The sequence below is a fragment of the Archocentrus centrarchus genome, chromosome 22 (genome assembly GCF_007364275.1).
Source record: "Archocentrus centrarchus isolate MPI-CPG fArcCen1 chromosome 22, fArcCen1, whole genome shotgun sequence".
Classification (NCBI taxonomy): Eukaryota; Metazoa; Chordata; class Actinopteri; order Cichliformes; family Cichlidae; genus Archocentrus; species Archocentrus centrarchus.
The window spans coordinates 28,138,217-28,160,541 of NC_044367.1; the positions used below are offsets into that span (position 1 = coordinate 28,138,217).

General features: G+C 45.3%; 1 protein-coding gene across 2 annotated transcripts in view; it reads right to left on the reverse strand.

The window, feature by feature from the left end:
• Positions 1-22,325, reverse strand: part of prkd3 (protein kinase D3) — a 34,796-nt gene continuing 12,471 nt past the window's right edge. Inside the window, exons 3-19 of one of the 2 annotated variants that reach the window (XM_030718261.1) lie at positions 16,402-16,540; positions 12,550-12,681; positions 11,957-12,114; positions 11,048-11,240; positions 10,869-10,946; positions 10,595-10,781; positions 9,799-9,922; positions 9,513-9,590; positions 6,801-7,077; positions 5,597-5,649; positions 5,113-5,185; positions 4,922-5,028; positions 4,647-4,808; positions 3,748-3,846; positions 3,403-3,670; positions 3,031-3,116; positions 1-2,581 (exon numbers count right to left, since the gene is read on the reverse strand). In XM_030718261.1, the coding sequence (XP_030574121.1) occupies positions 2,408-2,581; positions 3,031-3,116; positions 3,403-3,670; positions 3,748-3,846; positions 4,647-4,808; positions 4,922-5,028; positions 5,113-5,185; positions 5,597-5,649; positions 6,801-7,077; positions 9,513-9,590; positions 9,799-9,922; positions 10,595-10,781; positions 10,869-10,946; positions 11,048-11,240; positions 11,957-12,114; positions 12,550-12,681; positions 16,402-16,540 (2,388 nt within the window). In that variant the 3' untranslated portion in view covers positions 1-2,407. Of the gene's footprint in view, positions 2,582-3,030; positions 3,117-3,402; positions 3,671-3,747; positions 3,847-4,646; positions 4,809-4,921; positions 5,029-5,112; positions 5,186-5,596; positions 5,650-6,800; positions 7,078-9,512; positions 9,591-9,798; positions 9,923-10,594; positions 10,782-10,868; positions 10,947-11,047; positions 11,244-11,956; positions 12,115-12,549; positions 12,682-16,401; positions 16,541-22,325 lie in introns of both variants that reach the window. The other variant, XM_030718260.1, reaches the window with a different exon arrangement.

Below are 22,325 nucleotides of genomic sequence, written 5' to 3' on the forward strand. Positions count from 1 at the left end.
TTTTTATTTCATTGGTATGTACTGAAATATACAAAACACTGACACCTGCCAATCCAGCGGCAACACAGAGGGAAACAGGAACACGCTCCCAAACACACCAGTCTCTGACACGCTCCAGACGGCATAACGAACACGGAGCTTTGCTCTGTGTGAAACTCAGGATCCCCCACTTCCAGGGTTGTGGTCCAATAGTGATTTTTTTTTAACTGAGTGAACTGCAGCCACGATGAGCTGAGGAAAGGTGCTTCAGTGTTTCCTTTGTTTTAGGATCCACTGACCATCATTTATGAAACATGAGGACATACATCCACCGCTCGATCAATAACCACTAAACGGGATGCAGATCATCATGGAAATGTCCATGTTTTCCATCTTAGGCCAAAACCTCCTAATATGTTTATATGTTCTGAACAGTTAATACATTTTAAACCTAAACTATTGAGCATTGCTTTACTGTAGTAAAATTTGCATATGTAGTTGTATATGTAGCCTTATGTTGAGCACTTTGTAACGTGTTACAAATAAAGAATGCATTATTAATTGGAGGGCATGTGAGTCAGACTTCATTCAGTTTTAGAAGCTCCAATAAAGGTGTGAATTAAACTCCATCATCTTTTTAGCTTGAAGAAAAAAATCGAAGAGGAGGAGGAGTAACTGTCCTCAGTGCATCAGGCTTTTTTTCACTGCTGTATCTGTAACAGAGAAACACGTAGTCCTCCTTTTTGTTCTAGCCTTAATTAAATATTTATGTCAGATGTGACAAATAATATTACTTATCTCATTTGATAACTAATAAATATAAATGCTCCTCTGAAACAGCATCAGCAGTGATGAAGATGCTGTTCCAGGCTGAGAGCGTAAAAGTGAAGCTGTCAGTTTACCTGCTGATCTAGTTTCCTGCACTCACCTATGGCCACGAGCTCTGGGTGCTGACTGAAAGAGTGAGATCACAGGATCTGAAATGAGCTTCCTCCAAAGGGTGGTCCGACTCTCCCTCAGATAGGGTGGAGTCATTCAGGAGGGGCTCAGAGCAGAGCTGCTACTCTGCCATATCAAGAGGAGCTAGCTGAGGTGGTCTGAGCATCTGAAGAGGATATCTCCTGGATGCCTACTAGATGAGGTGTTTTGGGCATGTCATACTAGGAGGAGGCCCCAGAGCCAAGGTGCCCCCCCCCCCCCCCCAAGAAGACTTGGCTTGGGAGCGGGAGGTCTGGGCTTCTCTGCTGCCCCCTCGACTGAGACAAGGAGCAGAAAATGGCTGTATGGATGGAAGGATTTCCATGTTCATATAGTGAGCAGAAAGCCAGGTGAGACAGCAAAGGGTGAAGTTGATCTTTGGAAACCATGTCAACATGATCCATCATCACAGTATTAAGTATGTTAGTGTGAGTGCAGCCGGATTCTCTCCTTCACCTCATGATGTTTCCCAAACGCTGAGAGGAAAAATGCACAGGACACGATTTCTTTGGACTATTCGACCGCAACCCTGCAGAACATCAAAAACACATCCCAGAGCTGGAGCTCCTCAACAGTCACGTTCAAGAACGCAGTGAAAATACAAAGGGGGGGGGGCACAGAAACATGATGCAGAAAAAAAAAAAGAGTCCATTCCTTGTTTCAACCAAGTGGCTCCATTATTGCATTCAAACACACTTCAGGGTCACGGCCTTCACAAAGTTAAAGTGAAAGGTGTGTGCTGCTCAGACTCAACAGTACAGATCACACTGTGAACAGGTGCAGGTTAGGATACCTGCTGGGCTCTGTGACCACGGAGCTAATACTGGGTGACACCTTCTTAAACTGATGGGAAATGTAGGACCGAATAGTGTTTCTATTCAGTTGCTTTGTAAATTAGTAACATAGTGCAAAATCCTACCAGAATTACTAAAATACATTAATAAAAACATACAAATCTTTGTGATGGTTCCAGTTTCGTGCTGAAGGACAGTCTCACAAACAGGCTGTAAATCCCTTGTGAAAAGTGCCCTTTAATCCTGCTGTGAGCTTTTAACTGAACTGTTCCATCAACAGCACGGCCATCATTACTCAAAGGTCTCCATAACTGTGTTCTTTAATATTATTCTGACAGTTCTTAGAAAATGAACCAGATTCGAGCAAATCCATGGAATGATTTCATATGATACAAAAAGCAAACGGGAGCGCTCGTCTCCCGCGACAGTTTCTTAATGCGCTCCTGTGACGCGCATCTCTACCTGCTGGCTGCTTGTAGCAGCGCTTCACACGTCTGCTGGGTCCCCCCCCCCCCGTTACAGCCTCAGGAGAGTGACCCTCCACCTGATTGGCTTCTCTCTGTTTCTGGAGTTCTGGAGGGAAAACCTGCCACTCTCAAAGCTTCATGAAAAACTCCCCTGTGAGATACATGTAATGCAGTAAGTCTCCCACGCCACTAGGGGTCCTCTTCCATGTCATCCAGGTTGGGAGCCATAATAAAATGTTTGGGGTAAACGAGACAGTGCTCATCCGCATACTCCTCCCAGCGCGCGTCATCGCTCTCGTGGGTGATGTAGCGCTCGCCTCGCCGCGTCTCAAACTCCCTCAGGTCCAGCCACGTCTGATAGTCCTGAACAAAACAGGCACAAAAGTCCCGTCGGGTCATTTCTCTCCTTGATCTGGAAGTAAATCTGAACTCACAGAATTTAGACACAGTTTTGGTTCCCTGTAATTTGCAGGTTTTACCGTCTAAGTCTGGGCCACATGTGCCAAACATTGTTATTATCAAGATAAACTGGGTTATTCAGCGTCTATAACACGAGTGCATTCATACATCACAGGAACATAACCGCCAGCTGCATAAAGCTAATACTGTTGTGGTTTTTTGACTTCTACTCTGAATAATCCTGACCTAGAAATTCAAGAGTGCCAAAAACACACGAGTGGGTGGACGCCTTCAGACGACTCATCTGTAGATTCTTTTTAATAATGAGGAAAACTGATGACCTGACAGAATTATGACTCAGAATTAGCTTGAATTACAATTTAAAGAGAGGAAAATCAGCAGGTGTGTCCTACCTGTAACCAGGGATGACTGAGACACTTGTCCACGCTGTACCTTTTCCTCATTTTGACTTGGAGGAGATTGTTAATCAGATCTGTGGCTGTGGAGGAAACGAAACTCATTTAATATATAAACCTTCAGCTATTTTACCCTCTAATATAAAATGTACAGTGAGTGGGAGGAGCTGCAGCTTGGGCAGTTAGGGAGATTTGAAAGTGATTCATTTCAACCACAGACAAACAAAAGCTGCTATAAAGTTCAGACGACCCAGACGTGTGGGTGGGGAGGAGCTCCATGTGTGAATATCATTTAAATTGCAGGTGCAACAACGACCTACAGACAGGAAGGACCGATTAGATCGAGCACTGGTGATTTCTGACTCTTACCCTCTGCAGAGATGTCCTTCCAGGGCGTGGGGGGGTACATGAAGGCTGCGTTCTGGATCTGATCGTTAATGTCCTCGTCCTCGTTAAAAGGGAACGTCCCGCTCAAGCTCACGTACACAATCACTCCCACCGACCACATGTCTAAAGAGCGGTTGTAGCCTTTACTGCGCAGCACTTCTGGAGCGAGGTAAGCCGGAGTTCCTACCACCGACCGCCGGAAGGACTTCTCGCCGATGATGCGGGCGAAGCCAAAGTCACACAGCTTCACCTGGAAAAAATAAAACGCTGTGGTCAACATACGCGTGTGCACACAGCAAAATAATACATAAATATTAATTCTCTTACCTGAGGAAAAGGCTCTGCAGAGGCCAGTAGTACATTCTCAGGCTTCAGGTCACAGTGAACAATGTTTTTGAAGTGCAGATGTCTCAAGGCCACAAGGATCTGTTGCAAACACAAGAAGCAGAGTTTACTCTAACGAGTTTAATGAAAAGAGCGTATGCCATAAACAGCGTGCTATTTAGAGTCTCCACGGTGCTGCCATGTGGAAAATAGTAGCAGTAAAGCATACTAATGCCCTTAAATGCTTCCATCCTGACCAGCGCTGTCATATAGAGCCATGAGATCATCTCATCTATATTCACAAGGCCTCGTGTAGTTAGTGCTGCATGCATGTCTGCCTGTGGCCCCACCCCAAGACCGCAGAGCGCCGGGCTCGCCTATCCTGACCCCGGCTTTGACAGAAGTCCTCCAAACCACATCTGAGCCAAGGCCGCCGCAGCTAATGGGGGCGCTGTTAATGGCCCCGCTCCCGTTTGGTACCCGAGATCCACGGAGCCCGCTGCCCCTCTAATCAGGCCACAGAGCCACCAGCATACTGAGTGCTGTAATCCACGGCCAGGGAGGAGGCCGTGATGCCCAAATCCCAGACCAAAGCCCGTAAACAGTTCCCCCCAATCAGCTCACCACAAGAATAAACAGGCCCCAGAGCTGGAGCCCCATCACACCCCAAACCAGGACACAGAGAGAGGGAAGAAAATGAGGGTAGAGAATTATGGGGGCTGATATGAAATCTGGGAAGTCAGTGTGGAACTCAATGACACATGCTGCCTGATTCTCAGTGACTGTCAGGCTCAGCTTCAGGGCGGGGAAAGGTGGGATGAGTATCGGGAATCTTGATCTGAGAACCGAGAGGTGAAGAAGAGCGAGGGAAAGGGAGGAGAGCGTGTTTCAGCGACGCAGACCTGCGTGACGAGGAACTTGGTGATTCGTTCTGGCAGTTTGCTCTTCTCGCTTGAGAGGATCATCTCCAGCATGTCGCCGTGCAGCTTCTCCATGACGACAAACACCCGCTCAGGCGTCTCAAACATGCACTCCAAGTTAACGATGCCCGGGTGATGCAGATTCTGAAGAAAAACAGGCGTAGCATCAGACTTACCATCCACTGCAAGTACAAAGGCTCCAAACAGGGACTATACTGAGAGTGAATTTACTTCCTGTCACTGTTATGACTGATTACCTGTAATATGGCGACCTCATTCCGTAGCTGGCTCTCCTGCTTGGTAGGAAATCTCATCTTGTCAATAACCTTGATGGCCACATCTCTGCCGCTCTTTCTGTGTTTGCCTAATAAAGAAAACAAATTCAATCTGCAGCACCGACACAGACGCAGCATATAAAATGTTCCTTTTAATAAAAGCACATGCATACCTCCGTACACGATGCCAAACTGGCCCGATCCCAGCACTTCATCCGAGAATATTTGGTACACGGAGGCAATATCCTACACAGGCATAATTTGCACTGTTAATTGCTGTATTTTACTCTTCCTGTGGAAACATTCAAGTTAACTTTCCATGCTGAAACTGGCAGCCATAAACAGTTACATCATCTTTGGTTTTGGCATAACTGCAGCCCTTCCAAAATGTTTTTAGGTATTGCCAAATATGCAACTTTCGCTCAATGCAGAAGTGGAACCGAGACGAAAAGTCCGTGACCAAAAAAACCGAGTCTGCAGCTTCCCCATTTCTGCAGCATAAAAGCTTCCACTGGAGGTTTCAGCAAAAGGCACACTAGGAAATCATTTCTGATCATACCACAGCAGCAACTTTAATAGCACATGCGTGCATAAATTTGCGAGCTGTGATGGGAAATTGTGCAACAGCATCTAAAAGAAAAAAGAAGCTCCACTTACCACATTCTCCTGGACCTGGCAGTTGGACACGGATATGCTAATAGACAGCTCTTCTGGAAGGGGAAACACATGATATTTCCACATTCAGCAACTAAAAAAACATCTTTCACCAATGCATAAAGCAGACACTCAATCCTTAAGCAACTGTAATCACAGATACATTGCTCAAATACTGGTATTTCTTTTTTTTTTTCCACAACCTGCCATCTTATCACAGCTGCACGCAATAAACCACAGCTCCACATAATGAAGCATTTTATTACACAATAAATTGGCTATAAAATTGATCTGGAAAGCTATGTGTGACTGAATGCTGAAAGTATGCGATGCATTTCAAAACCGGGAACTGAGACGGCCGCAGAAAGGAATTCTGTCCGAGGCACTGAATAGAAAGCCGGAGATAAAAGCCAGTAGAAAACTGTTTGTGAGCTCATGCTGGACACAAACATTTAATTTCCCTCTGAGGCAATGCTTTGATTTCAGAAAGAACCTCATAAATTACGCTCATCGTTTGCAGATGAAATGTTAATATCATTGCATTTCATCTGCTTACAGTTCAGCAGTAAATGATCTGCAGAGTGAGGCGGGTTTTAAGCAGCACGTTCTCATTTCTCAGCAGGTGTTCAGCTATTTTATCAGGTATGGCCTCCAGCGTCTTTCCTGATGTCACGTCTGTGCGTACAAACCTTCAGTGTTAACGAGCATTTATAATCACAGACTTATAATCACAGAACATCAAACATCTCCTTTCTCTGCCTCTCGTTTGAAGACTAAGGTGATATTATCTCTGCTGTGACCACTTTCTGTACTGTCGTGTCACTTCACTACTGACACTGCTGTCATCCCCAAACGCTGACCTCACTTCCTCTGGCCCACAGACACTGAAACAGGGCTTTCCCAGCCTATCAGAAGTTAACCAGCAACATCAACTTTAAGTTAATTTAAGGTCATCAGAGTAGTTTAAGCGTCCCCGACGATGAGGCAGAGAGAGCTCTTCTTTCTATTTGAGCAGACACTTCTGATTCGCCGTGGCCACAGCAGGTAATGACTCTGCCTCATCCAGCTAACCAAAGACCCACGAGCTGGCAAACACTGAAGAGCCAGCAGGCTTTTGCTCTGTAGTACATGCTTGTTCTCCCATGTTCATACAGGCACACATCATGAGGAGTTTTAGCACAAGAAGGTTCTAATAAATTCTGCTTACTGTGGTCTTTGCCTTGGCCGGCAGCACTGGCCACACTGGGCTGAGGAGTAACGGGCATCAGGGCCTGTCTGATGGCCTTCTCCCAGCCTTGGGCCACCTCCATGCCGACTCCAGAGGCGGCCAGAGCAGGGCTGTGGTAGTGACTGCCGTTGTTCTCCCCTACATAGTAGACCATGGTGGCTGTGATGATCTCAAAGCAGTGAGGGTTGCTGCCCTGAGCCAGACTGCTGTAGTCTCTGGACTGTTCCACCTGGAGGATCTCAGACAGAGGGATTTCCTGCAGAAGCAATGAGGGAGAACTGATAAGAGACGCAGGTGAAACATAAAAGAGCACATTCTGCATTTCTTAAAGTATTCTTTTCCTTCTTTCTTAATATTTCAGCCAGCACATGGGGTCAGAGGTCAAGTTTAGAAGAGACCAAAACACACAGATGCACCTCCCATCCACACAGTGTCTGCACATTTAAAATAATGAGGTGGAAAAAAAAGGAAAGATTTTTTAAAAAGTGCAAAAAGAGAAACGATCCACGACTAAAATGTTGACTATAAAACATAGAAATGGAAGTTAATCGTTTATATTTAAGAACAGGAAAAATCATGTGACTAAATTAGCAAATAAACAATTATTCTCAACCAAAGATGGACATAATAATACAGAGACTCACACTCCACACTCAGAGGTCCGAGCTCCAACTTTCTGCCCTCCTCTTCTCTTGTCTTATGAGCACTCAGAGAAAGCAGAGCTGCACTACACTTTAAAAGTCCCCCCCATCCCCTTCTAACTCACTGTCAAATCAAAGGGAGGAGGGAGGGCCAAAATTAAAAATACTGACGATTTCCAGCCAATGGGGACTCAGAGAGGCGCACGCTGTCTCCTCTGCGTGGCTCACCACACAGTATCAGATGAAGTGCTTGTGGTTAGCAGGGCCCGGTCACGTGAGCGCGCTCTGCGGCAGCTCGAGTGCTCCGGTTCCCTGATTACAAGGCAGGGCCAGCAAGAGGCCCCGTCTGAGCACGAGGCGCTGGCACTGACACAAAAGACGAGGCGACTACCGTTCCTCCACGAGGTCGCGTGTGAGCGTGTGTGCGGTGAGGTGTGTGTACAGTGTTTCAGTGTGATGCTACACAGTCTGGCAGAGACAGAGAGAAGCCCCCCCACCCCATGAAAGCTTCTTCAGAGAAAGCCACAAGTACAGGGGTCTCATCTTCAAACGAGTAGCCGTTATGGCTTCCAAATGGTGAAAATGGCTGCCATGCCTGGCAAGCAAGCCACCGCGCGACCACCACTAATCAGACTGGAGGTATAAAGAAGAGGGGAGAGGGGAGGACGGCGGCCACACACTGATGAGCAGCAGGCTAGAAACTTGGGAGATTTGAAAGGAAAGTGCCCAGGGCGGACAGATTCCCGGATCCCAACTGAACTTATGGAGAATCAGTGGTTTTAGTAAAGAGCCCCCCCACACACAAAAAAAAAAACATTTCTACTACAGGAAATAATTTCACGTTATCTATCACAGATAAAAAATCCCCCACTCTGAAGCAACAGGCAAAGACCAAACTGGAGGATAAAAGAGATTTACAGCAAGCCTTCAATTAGCCTCCTGAAGCTTTTAAACATAGCCAAGTGCCAAGTTGATAATAAAGAACCACATAAAGCTGCCCTGTAAACACACCCCGAGGAGGCAGTCCCCAGTGAGGTTTCCTCTCCCAGGATTTAGTGGCCAGGGATGCAGGGTGTGACAGAATAGCTGGGAGAGAAGGGAGAGGGAATTAAGTTTGTCCAATCTTGTTTCACAGCCAGCACGGATGGAGACGGGGCAATAAAGAGAGCGCCGTGTGAGACCACCTGCTTGATACACACTCAGCTGAACTGGAAACTCTGCTGCATCCTACACACCACCCACCCCGCTGCAGCACACCCACTCAAAGAGGTGCTGAAGTCTCCAAACACACAAAGCGAGATGAACAATAAGATAATCGCACACCCCCATCCCACACGCACAAAACCACCGGCACACATGTGGAAGTCTTTACCTTGCAGGCTGCCCCCCCCCCCCCCAGGCTTCAGTGTGTAATTACTGTGCTATTAGGCCCCTGTGGCAGTGTAATGAGTGACTACAGCGCTGCGAGGGAAGTGTCACACATTCTCCTCAACCCATTTTACACATTTAAATCACATTTCACTCACGGCAAACACCGGCTCACTTTTTAGAAATGACCTTTTTTTCTCCTAATCAAAACACTTTTGTATGACACAGTCTGAACGCTGACATTTTCAAACGTCCCACCTCTTCTGTTAGTGATACCAAAGTAGCCGAAACCCAGAAACTCTGAGCGACGCGACCCTTTCACTTCATGCAGGGAAGAGAGCAGGCAGCAGAGTGAAAAACCACAGGGGGATTTCTTTGGGCCGGAGTGACCACAGGGTAGTTTACAGCCCTCCAGCTGAGTCACATGGCCACCACTGGTTAGATTTGATTTAAATATCTCTCATAGGTGTGACAGACAGCCTCATGCATGAATATGAAAACAGCTAAATGACACTTCTGAATCATGAGACAGTGGTGCACTGATGATATAACTCACCATAGACTCAACACTGCTTCAGCTTAGATTAAACGGAGCATTTTCCTGATCCTCTAATGAATAATACTGTGCTGTGTGAGGCACGCTTCTCCAAGAACGCGACAGAAATAATAGTTTTAATCTTACTTTGTAGAACTTGGCTCCGGTGTCGTTCTGGAAGAGGCTCAGACTTTTGCTGTCCAGCCTCCAATAATGCCTCTTCCGCTGTTAAATTGAAAACCAAAATTAGTCTAAATGGCAAAATATGGACCACCTACAAATATTACACAAGTTTAAAAAAAATCTATTTCACAAGGAAGATACCTTCAGTGCTGATTTCAGCACATGTGAACAGCTTTGCAGAGGGAGGTTTCCCCAGCATACATTCTAAGCAGAGGCATTTCAGGCTAAGCTCCTCTGTTATCAGTCTTACCAGGTTGTCCCTGTTTGTATAATGAACCATCCAGCCCTCCTTCACCACCGTGGAGCTCCGCCTCTTGGTGTGTTTGATGGACTGGACCACCCGCATCAGGGGGATGTTGCTGCTGGTGGAAGGGCTGCAAACGTAAGACGAAGATTTTATTGATGATCATCGTAATTATCATAACTCTCTTAGAGCACAGTGGAATGAAACACTACTCGGAGCACTGCAGGTATTTCCTGAGAAATCCTCAATAAGAAGTGAAACATTTTTTTATTGTTTTGTGTAACGCTGTTGGAAACATCGAACTCTCCAGCTGCAGCCGGAGAATAAACAGAAGAACTGGAAAGTTAGACCCAGGAGTTAAAAAATAACCTCAAATTCCCCAGTTTGAATCAGGCTGGTGACCTTAAATGCCCCCCCCCCCTCCTGTTTCTGATCCTTCTTTACTAAACTGCTCAATTAAAGCAGAATATCAACAAAAACCACCTGAGTGGGTAGTTGGCGTGAACTCTGTTACAATCCATCCCACATCAGCTGATGACTCAGCTGATCCTCCTCTGCGTGTCCAGTTCCCTCTTAGGCTGTGCTGTTTAAGGTACTTTAGCCCTCCTGCTGCTGCTGAGCATGTGCAAACCAGTTTGCAACCCGCCCCCACTTCAACAGTCGTGTCCCCGTCACTGATGCCTGCTCTGTTCTGTACGGGGGTCTTACTGCTGCCCTCCATGGAAGGGCGGGATGCCACAACATCAAATATACATTAGTGCAGATTGTCTTCTTTTGACTACAGCTGACCAAATGTTCATACCTAATAGTCTTGATGGGCTCTTCATCCTTCTCTCTGTCCAGCAGTGGTGAATCCATTTCAAACATCCTCTCATCTGGAGTGGATGATTCATCTGGATCATCTATTCCTCTGCCACAATCCATATCACTGCTGTCTACCTCCATAGTGTCCATGGTAGTGTCTGAGTCTGGCCCGGGGCTGGCTGGCTCTACACAATCATATTATTAGGACGTTATTTAGAATTGTAAATATCAGACAGAAACAACTGTCAGTTTGAAACCGGGTGTAAACTCACCTCCATTGAAGTCCACCTCCCCTAAACAGTCTCTCGGTACCTTCGAAGCACAGCGCTTATGGCAGTTGAATCTGCAATCTAGCAAGCAAAATTTGCAGATGACTCGAATGCATTTGATAATGATGGTAAAGCGCTGCCTATCCACCTCTCTATAACTCCATCTTCACAGGTCAGCCTACCTTTACACTGCATGCCCTGGCGGAAGAGACCTTTGAGCAGGCGCTTGCAGTACTGGCAGATCGTGGGACGAGTGTAGGTGTGAATGGCGAAGGTGTGCGGCACCTTGACCCGGCTCTTTTCCATCTTATCCATCCAAATAGGCCTGCCGCTCCAGGACGGGATGCGCTTCCCTGCCTCCTGGTGGGACCTCTGCTGCTGAGGTTGGATGGAAAAAGGGGAAGAATTAAAAACCATATGCAGGAAGGAAGAGGCAGGAAGAGCCAGCCAAATAAATAATCTGTCATAGAAAGCTAGAACGGCTTTGCACATTTCTAGTGGTCAAAACAAGATTAGATTTGTCATCCTCGCCACACATAAGAGTTTAGTTCTGATGTTATGTGAAGAAATCAAGCAGATAAAATAAAACAGGAATGGAGCGTTCTTCAGTGTAGTAGATACATAAACTTGGACTTCGATGGACTTTTAATGTCATTAGCATAATTACATTTCCTGATGACCTTTTGGAGGGACAAAGACAGGAGGAGAATATCTCAGCGTGTTTCATAAGACCTCACTGAGGATCTCTCCGCAGAGCTCTGTGCAGCTCAATTCAATTTTCTGCATCACTGGTGTTCTACAACAGGGCCCAGGAGGTTCGCTCATGGAAAAGAGCCATTTTATTTGATACGTTTAGGAACATTTGACAGTGAGGCACAGCTTGTGAGCTGCATGTGGATTGTCTGCCTCACATTCTTGGCCAATTGTCTGCTTCCATTCTGACTTAAGATGATGTCAAAGCTGCAGCCAGTTCATTTTATGTGTGCAGATGAAACAACAATCATCACGTCTCCCCTCTTTGTTCAGAGAATACGCGCTGCATAGTTTTGGGTTTGCTCATTTGTATCACACTCACAGCACTCGCAGCTTACCTCGTCCAGGACAACCACTGCATTTTCAGCAGGTAAAGGTCGGGGCACAGAGAGGGACGGTCCAGGCAGCGAGACGTTGGACAGTCGTCTCTTCCTCACACCGCTACAGTTATTTGGGATCTTGAAGGCACAACGCTTGTGGTAGTTTAGCCCACATCCTTAAAACAAAAAACCCAGATCACATTAGAACACATTAGAACACATTAGATCCTGCTGGTAAACACGCTCAGCACGAGAATGTAAATCAGCTCTTTAAACTTTATTCATTGTGAGTGAAGAACTTCAAATGCAGCTTAATGACATGAAAACACACGAGCATAATTCAACTATGAGCCACCAATCTGAAAAGAATGAGAGGAAAGCTGGTGTGACAGCGCTCTACTGGGATCTGAATGTCAGGCACTTCATTGGCTACTGAGCCTGGGCCACATCTCCCTGATATACTGCCAAGGTCAGAGACATGGTGTGTTTTTGGCTCTGCGTCTGAGTGGGGATACGGTAAAAGGAAGGCACAGATAAAGCAGAAGATCTTGGGAATTCGGTGATATTCATCCAAATTTGTGTGCATGTCAGCGTGTGCGTGAGCGTCTAACCTTCGCATTTAAGCCCCTGCCGGACGAGCCCCCACAGCATCTCGCCACAGTAGTCACAGAAGGTGGGGGCCTTGTAGGAGTGGACATAAAGGGCATGGGGTCGGATCTGGAAGTCTTCAACGGTGGCCTGAGCTAGAAACAGAAAAAAAAAAAAGGTGGTTTGACTGAAGAAATGAACCAAAAAGATCAAAAATCAGAAAGAAAAGAGGATCGTGTGTGTTTGGGAACACAGTTTTTAATGTCACATTAATACTGCAGTAAATACACTCTTACTACATGCATGTGAGCTTGTAGTAAGACTACACGCTCCACTTACTGCAAACACACATGGATGCTATATCCTACTGCTGCAGCAGAGGGCGTCACATCTGCACAACCCGAGTGTGATCATTTGAGTCAAGCGACGAGACACACCCATCAGACACCAGAGAAATGCATTTTATTCCTGTTTGTTATTAAGGACCGAACATGAACTGAGCAGATCTCTGAGTGCGGCTCTCTTCCTGTTTCGCTCTTATTTCCCTTCACGTTTCCAGAGTTTTGTGTCAAACACACACTGAACTCATCACTGGCAGCAAGAGCGGCTAATCATGGCTGTGACTCACCAAAGATGTGAAGATGAGTAAGGTGAAGGTCACGCTGCTGAGTGTGTGTGTGTGTGTGTGTGTGAGTGAGTGACTGTACCTTCTCCTCTCTGTCCCATGAAAGCATTTATGTGGCTGCAGTGAACAACAAGGGGACGCTTAATTTCTACACGGGTTAGGCAACAAATGTGCTAACGTGTAACGCCACACAGCACGTGTCATTTCCTGTCTTTGAAGCGACGCAACCAAAGTCATCTTCTCACCTGGTGTGATGAAATGTCCTTCATTTAAAATCAGCTGTGAATAAAGAGGAAACTTCCCACAGGGCAGAAAACAAGTTCAGATTTGGAGGAAAGAAAAAGGCGCCAAAAAAGCAGTCGGGTTAAATTAAGCTGACCTCTTAATGTGAGAAAAAAGGCAACATTTCCATTAGTGGGACAGGTCAAAGGTTACCTGCCTGTGACCCCTGGAATGAACAATATTTACAGACATTATCAGGAATATTAGAGATCTGAGACCATCCAGGCCAGCCGGTGGGAGCTGCAGAGGCTGGTGGGGTGATGGTCGCAGTTTGGGAAGAAGAAAGAAGTGAGGTCGGTCACATGTCGCGCGGCGCGCACAGACACGTGAAAGGCAGCATTCATGAGCTTTCTGTACACACGTCTGCAAAACAACTGGCCGCTTCTTAGCAGTCACGGTGTTACGTAATGCTTATCATGCTAATAAGCATCAAACAGCTCCAAACATAAACCCGACACGATGTTTTTCTCCTTACATGAATGTGCTGTCTGTTTGCTCCGAGTTTCCATTTGGAGTCAAAAGTTTCCATCTCACAACAACAAGTCAGCTATATTCATGACAAACAGAAGGTATTGTAACATTTTAGCTTCACACCGATGGAGAACGAGGAGCTTGTGAAAGTGGGTGGGAATTTAAGAAGGAGTGAAAAACAGAACAATGGGACACCGGGTCGGGCCGAGCCTCAAACCTCACGGGTCGAGATGGCCCGCGCAGCGGCCGCTGGGTCTCCCCGCACATCAGAGCGTGTTTACGCTCCACGGGTCGACTACAATCACTTACTGCAGGAAAAACAAGCCTTTCTCTTTGAGCCTGCGGCCAAGAAAAAGCCACTTGTGCCTTCTCCTCGCAGAGAGGGAGATATTCAGACCGTCTCTCCCACAGCCACACAATCCAAAAACAAGCGAGCTGAAGAAAAATGAATGGAGAAGATGACAGGAGAGAAACCGTGTGGTGGAAAAAGGTTCATATTTGCTTGAACCAAATGAAAGGCCCAGGAACGTGGACGTCTCAGATCATGTTTCATAAGCTCAGCATCAAGCGAAAAGAAGGTCAAGCTCACCGATTGTGAGATGAAAAGTGTTCCGTATGTAGCAAATCAGAGATCTTCTACATTTTTACCATCAGCTATATCCCAGATTATAAACCGCTAGGCTCCACTGTGGGAGCGAACACCTGCAGACGGATTTGTTGAGGTAGGTGGGATTAGAATGAGAGAAAGCAAGGAGGGAAGGAGAGCCACGAAGACTGACACAAAAGAGAGCGCAAGACAAACACAGACAGAAACAAAAAGAAGGAAGTTCTCCAGTCTTTAGTCTACATTCCTCCGCCCTGATGCCTCAAGTATCCTCAGATCCTGAAACTATACAATCATCCCCCATCTAAATCCCTGCAAACAATACTCTCAGCCCAGGAGGGGGGGGATTCAGCACAGGTGGTGTCAGGTGCTTCCCAGTGGAGGCAGATGGAGCAGCAGAACAGACTGGAGCAGAACAGATATTGTAAGCCATTTGTTGGTCTCAGCACCGCAGAGGAAGCCGAGCCATTCATCGCAGGAAATAAAGAAAAACCCGAGCACCTGTGCAGCTTTTACAAAGGTGGGAAATGATGGAAACAGTGATGAGAAAGAAAGAAAAAAAACTTATCACAAAAGCAAGTGTGTGAGAGGACAGTCTGCATTCATTCACCTCAGGCTGATATTTATTTTGGACAGCAAAGTTTTGGAGAGCGCAGAGGAGGCTCACAGCGACCCCGGCGGGACAGGACACGGCAGGCCGAGTTTATGGGCAGGTGTGGCAGCTGCGACTGGGCTCAAAATATCAAAAATGAAGCTGACTCCAAGTCTGTTACTGTCAGACCAGTGTTTGGACTTTCAAACACTTGGTTTGTACTGCTTGGAGGAATTTTATATGATTTTCTTTTCCTGTTTTGGAAGTCTGTGCCAGCAAACACGCAGCTCTGTATTACAATCTGTATATAATAAAGAAACTGGAGGAAGTGTGGTGCCAAACTTAGAATTTGGTTGATTAAATCGGTGCAATCCTCTGAATACACGGGGACGTCGGTAAAAAGGTCACAAGCCCCCAGTTTATTATTTATGTTTAGATATTTATCTTTTCTATTGCAACCTCTCTAAATGCTAATGTTTAAGATGCAAAAAAGTGCATAACCATAAACATTTATTTTATGAACACGGGATGACGCCAAGTTTCATTTGTTGAATCAAAGATTTTTGGAAATCTCTCATAAATAACAAAATATTATCAAAAGCCAGGAAAAACTATTTTCACCATGTTTTCTTCTATCAATCAGTCTCTGAACAATGAGTCTACAAAGCCTTCTGTAATGATCTTTGACTATAAACATGAATAAGGCTGCAGAGCCGGGACGGGTGCAGGTGCTGCTCAGATGATGAGTCTCAGTATTTAAAGTTATGAGCTGTTTATTAATGAAAACTAGTAATAAAGGTTCAAAGGTAGCAGGTATCATCGCAGCATTAACACAAACATTTCTCTGAAGCTGAGTGCTTAAATATGTAAATAATAAATAAAGTTATTTTATAACTCTTTTTATTGTAAAACAATAGAAAACGTCCAAACGTTGCTTTGGTGGATTTTAGAATGATTTTTGGACACAAAATAGCAAAAGCATAAATTGAAGTGTCTCCTCTTAAATGGGTCAAAGGTCACTCTCCGTGCCTGCAGCTGCATTAAACACCTGAATCCGGCCATGAACTAATCTGTCCTTATAAACACTCACATTAGGAAGATTAAACTGGATTCAGTTTTTTTATTTGCAGAGAGCGCCGTTCAAAAATGTTTTTCCTTTATAAATATGCCTACTAGCAATTCAGTTCGTACTGTTTTGATCAGGTCTTAACTGCGCTCATTTAGGAGGCTGGAAAATGTGCATAAATTGTAAAAAGACATTTACTGTAAGGCAAGAAATTACACAGGTCTGTTTTACATACCAGAAAGCACCACCTCAATAAGGTCTCCTTCGTGGATGTCTTCAGCCGAGGTCAGCCTCTGCAGGATGTTCTCATCATTTAAGTCATGGCGGAACAGCAGGATCTTGTCATACATGCCAAAGAAGCCACACTCTGGGAACTGGAGATACAAGTGGAGATATAACAAAACAAACATGAAGGTTCGAGTTTAGGCCTAATGAACCCTGATAAAGTTAAATGTCTCTGTGCACAATCCCCCAGTACATGCACATTTATGGTTGTGCACTGCAGTGGCTCAATATCTAATACAGAAAATAAAAAAAGAGGGAGCCACTTGTCTGATTTCAGAGCTCGTTCTACAGTAAATCTCCTGCACACACACGCGCACACACACACTCACATTATGTCATTTCCAGTAGCTTACATCACTGCTGGTGTCGAGTATTGTGAACCCGCTGGCTCAGGAAGAGAGCCCCCTTTCCTCCCTCAGAAGAATCTGCATCATATATTTGGAATAAATGCAGCTAAGAGGACCCTTCAGTAAACACTGGCTCCCATTTTCATCAACTTAGAAAGTCCACGTGTTCCACTTTGTGCTTGTTTCATGAGCACAGTGACATATTCGTATAAATAAGAAATCAGTGCACTGATATATTATGTGTCTGCTGTAATTATTGAACTGTTTACACTCGAGTTTAACAATTTTCTGCCAAACGATGAATCACTTTGATTCAAGCGCGGCTAAAACCTCTAACGGCAGCGATCGTCACTCACAGCGAACAAGCTGGTCATGAGCCGGAGCTGAGCACACCGACATAAAGTCACATGATCAAGGAAAGGGGTGGGGATGAGGGCGGGAGAGGTAGACGGGGAGAAGGAGGAGGTAAACATCCTGAGAGGAGTACAGAAGAATCAGCATACAGGAAGTGCAGCGCCAGTCAATACTGAGTCACTTCCTGTACTGAGGGCAGCCCATAACCTCTTAGAGAGCGATGTTCTTGTCACAGGAATAGGACTAAAATGAAATGTGCACACACTGTATCTGCTGTCCACATGGCCAGCTGTGGCGTCTGCTCACTGCTGCTGTGCACGGGCTCTGCAGCACATCTACGGTATTTTCAGAGGAGGAAACACCATCAAAAGGTCAATTCAAAGTGAAACTTACTGAATCTCGACTTGGCAAGGACCTCTTCTCTTTGCTCAGATTTTTTCAAAGCTCAGAGGAGAAAAGCGCTCTGAATAGCAGGAACCTGCACAGCACAACAACACGTTTGCACACCTGACACTGCGGAAAAAGTCAATGAATTTTCAGAGGTGTCCTGCACGAACTGGGACGCTGTAGTTTAACACCGAGGCAAGAGCCTAGCCTTGATGCCAAGCAGGTTGGTACTGAAGAATCCACCAGCTGTTTCCCCCTGAACCAGGGTCACATACAATGGGCCACACAGAACAATGCCACTGTGTCCTGGGAGCACCAGGGGTCGGTGCAGTGTCTGGGCACAGGACACATAAGACACCTGGTGGTTTATAACTGCCAAGAAACACAGAGAGGGAGACAGCGAGACAGATTAATGGCCTGGGGAAAACATGAGTGTATCAGATGACTTGTGTCAACAAAGCCAGAAGGATGAAACGCCTAACGGTAAAAATGTAACTCCCGCAAAGTAACCGATAACTACACAGCCTCGTTCTGGTACTGCAGATACATTCCAACAACGGAGCTGGACCCCCGCCCCCAACCTGCACTCAGATCGCCCCGTGTGGAGGGGAACAATTTCCCCCAGGGGAAAATTATACAGCAAAATGGAAAATTATACCGCAATGGTTTTTTCCACTGAAAAGACCCAGCAGTCATGGGTGCTCACAAAAGCATTCATAAACTGTCAAAAGGTGCACTCCAAGAATAACTAAAATGCTTTTTAATGATTATAAATACAAACAAATACACAAATACTGTGCAAAAGTCTTGAGCGAGCCCTCGTTCACTCTCATTTTCTTGGGACATCAGTCCGTTCCTTGTACCCGAGCATGTTGGTTGGTTGGAGCGCTGAATCATTCAAGCATGAAAAGGCACCGAACTCAAGGGAGGGACTTAGTAAAGAACCAGTTTTAATTGGTATCTTTAGGCACTTTGTTACTTTGTTACCTGTCGCAAAAACACATAATTTGTTTCCATTTCTTCATTTCTGCTCCAATCTCATTGTACATCCTGTATAATGACAATAAAGGCATTCTATTCTATTCTATATGAATCTACAAAAAAATGCAAACAGAATTTTTACAGCAAAGAGTTATTTGCTGAAAACCTAGTGTATGTCTATTACATCCAAAGAAGAGCTTTGAATGTCCTTCAGGAAGCTGGAGGACTGTTCCTGAAGACTCAGAGGCTTCAGGCTGTGCTGCAGAATAAAGGCGGTCACACCAAATACTGAAACTGCACATGTTCCAAGCAAAATATAAAGAAATGAGCATTAAGACAACTGCAGACATGCAAGGGTGCGCTGCATGCTTATTGGACCAGCCACCATTTCATGTGTTGAATGTAATATACTGTATATTAATTTCACCCCCAGTGTTCAGGAGTGGAGGGACAGATCTCACTGATAGATCAATAAGACTAGATATTAACTAGTTAACTGAATTTGGGTGAACTGAGTCATAAATGTGGGATTCTCTAGTTTCAGTTTTAAGTGAATTGGAGTTTGCTCATTTCTACTATTTCTAAAAACTACTGTTTCTTTTTTTAATTCACTGCCTGATGAAATTCAAAGCTTTGCCTCAGTACTGAAAGTCGGGGTAAGAAGTCGGTGGTCTGTGCAGCGACAGCCTGGACATCAAACAAAATGCTTCCCGGTCACACGATACCCCTCTGACAGACCGGTTACCTGTCTGAGCAGGCGCCTCACCTCTTGCCCTGTGCATGCTGGGATAAGTTTCCCCATAACTCCATGAACGATAAGTTTATTTCTGTCTGTATCTATTATGCTTTAATTTCATTTGTAACTTTCTCCTAGTTAGAAAAATCTGTTCAGCCATGACGTTAACTGCTAATCACGCTCCGAGTGTAAAACCGAGGCACGCGACTGCATAATGAAAGCTTTCCAGCTCGATCCCTCAGCTGACACATCTACATCCTAAACCCTGTCACGCTTTCAGGTGATTAATGTTACATGGCTCAAGCCATCAGCACCAAAGGCGGGAGAAGGGGGGCATCCTTCCTGAGACGGCTGCAGTGTCACAGTAGGGTTTTCCTCCACTCGCCTGACACGCCTGCACTCAAACACACACACACACACACACACACACACACACACGAAAGCTGAGGTTGATGCCCATATCTAGCCAGCCTGAGTCACCTCCTCTTGGCTCCTCACGCAGCACTTTCCACTGTACAGCGTGGGTCCCATTCCAGAGCATCAGCATCTGCAGGCAAGAACATAACGACTACCAGGGCAGAGGACATACTTTTTTCCATGCCCTACTAAAGCAGAGGAAGCCTATGGTAGCAGAACAATAGACTGGCAGGTTTGGGACATGTTACCAGTTTGCTGCTGTGATCATACGGACAGAGTGATAACTGAAGCCTGACCTGTGGGGGGTGGATACATGAAGCAGATTCCTGTATACATTTTCTCCTTCCTACATGTCAAAATAAACCATTCGGCGTGCGCCTGTGCACATACACATCCTTACACACCATCATCCACACATACTACTGCATACATTTCCGAAGCCCATAGCGACTAAGCGCGTCTTTTGTCATATTCAAACGTAAGTCCATTCAGCCGAGCAGCCGCGACCACACACGTGCAGCAAAGCCCGGGCGAAGAGAAGCTGTGTGAGGTCCACAAGTCAGGCTGGAAAGACAAGTGGAAAGGGGCTTTGCAGTAGTAAGCTTTTGTTAAACGAACTAATCCGCCATTGATATGCTAAATCCTGTTGTGAGGAAAGAAAGTAAGAGGCAGGAGAGCAGAGGGAAGAGGGGAGATGAAGGCGAGAGAGGGACAGATTTGAAATATGGTCCTATTTTATTGGAAGCCAAAAACAAATTACCTCAAGACGGCCAAGAAAAAATGATCTGGTTGGAAAAAAACGTGTAGCTTTGAGGAATATTGATGCTTATTACTATCAGATGCAAAATGATAAATTGGGGAAATTAATCATAACTCATGTATTCTGTGCAAGAAAACTCACACAATTCCTGCAGGAGGGCCTTCAGTCACAGAGGGCAATAAGCGCGTGCACCTGATTGTGTGGTTAAACATTTGTGTTTCGCTGCATGTGCGAAGTGTGGCAGAGGTGGCTGGCAAGGGCGAAGCAGCGCTAAGAGCAGCGCGCAGGCTCTGACACACGGCCATGTGATTACAGTGAGGAAAAGTATGCAGCTTGACCTCAGACTGACTAACACCTTTATTAGCGTGGCAGCGAGCCACACAGATGTGGAGGACGGTTAAACCTGAGATAAAGGTCGTACGATGTGCAGCACTGCACGAGAAGGCAGGATATTTTCATCCGGCTATCATCTTCTCGATCCATCTTTGTAAGAAGACAGTAAAACAATGTGGCTACTGTCTGAAAAAGCCTTAATGCTGTCATTAAACAGCTGATGGACACTCCAACGTGTGCAGATATTTGGAGAAAAACAGCATATTCTCATATATGAGAAGCTGGAATTGTAAAATACTGAATATTTTTGCTTTGAATTATTTAAATAATTGGCAGATTATTAAAATAGCTGCCATTTGTTATACTTATGATAGCCAAATTGATTCATTCTCATTCCAGATTCCAGCGTTTCAGGGACCCAATAATAGATCTTTTCAGAAATAATCTTCCAAGCAAAAGTATTATAAAATGCCAAAAATGAAAAAAAGGTCCTGTTACATCTGCCATCTCCTGGTCATGTGAATATTTCTGGATACCTCTGACTCCCTGGATTGTGCCATTCTGCCTTCTAACACTGTAAATAAGGAAATCAAACATGGCCTCTTTTATAAAGGATAAAACTGTGAGTTTGGAAACTGCAGCTTAAGTCATTATGAGAGCACTCTGAGCCCAGGACTTCCAGGTGTCCAAATTCTTTTTTCCTTTCTCTATCTATAGATCAAACATCACCTCCCTGCCTATCAGATCCACACGGATAAATAAAATGCTGCCGTGCGTGGAAAACTTTGGCTATATTGGGTACATGCAGCTCGGAAACTGCAGATGTTGCATAAGCAGCAAAACTACTTGAGAAACGTCCTTGAGCTGACATGTAACCGAAGGCCAGGACAGCTGTTCTGCTGCTCAGTTCTCAGGTGTAAATGTGTAAACTAATAGATGTACTTACACTGAGCTGGAGTATGTAAAAACATTAGAGAAGCAAAGGGTAAAATATTACCTAACCTCCAAACACAACCTAAAACTTTTCATCGGGATCCTTGTGAAACATTTAACCAGAGTCAGGAGGTAAAAGACGCTTGTTTATTTTGCTTGAGGTGGCGAGATAAACCCTGTCACAAGATCAGCATGATACAAGGTGCTTTTATTCACCAGATAAATAAATCTATTGACTGACTTCCTTGTAATTATTTAATAGTGATAAGACACAGATCACACTGCCCCAGAGACACCGTGTCAGAAGACACAGGATGATGTTTTCTTTGGGGCTGCTCTGCATTTGAGCGAGGACCAGGAACATGTTAGAAAGAGGCCAGGAAGAAAGAAAAGTGGCACATATTCAAAGTTGGCTAACAGCTGCAATCGTGACTTGATTAATTCTGATGTGTTGCAGATTGAAAAGACAGCACGCGCTGCTCCACAGTCAGCTGTGAAGCCATTAGCTCCGCTGAGCCGCAGTGAGGATTTCACAAATAGGACGAGAGTGTTTTTTTTATGTCAAAACAATGGAGAAGCCATTGTTTGGCTTTGACGTGCTTTTTAACGCCCACAACAGCAGAGGA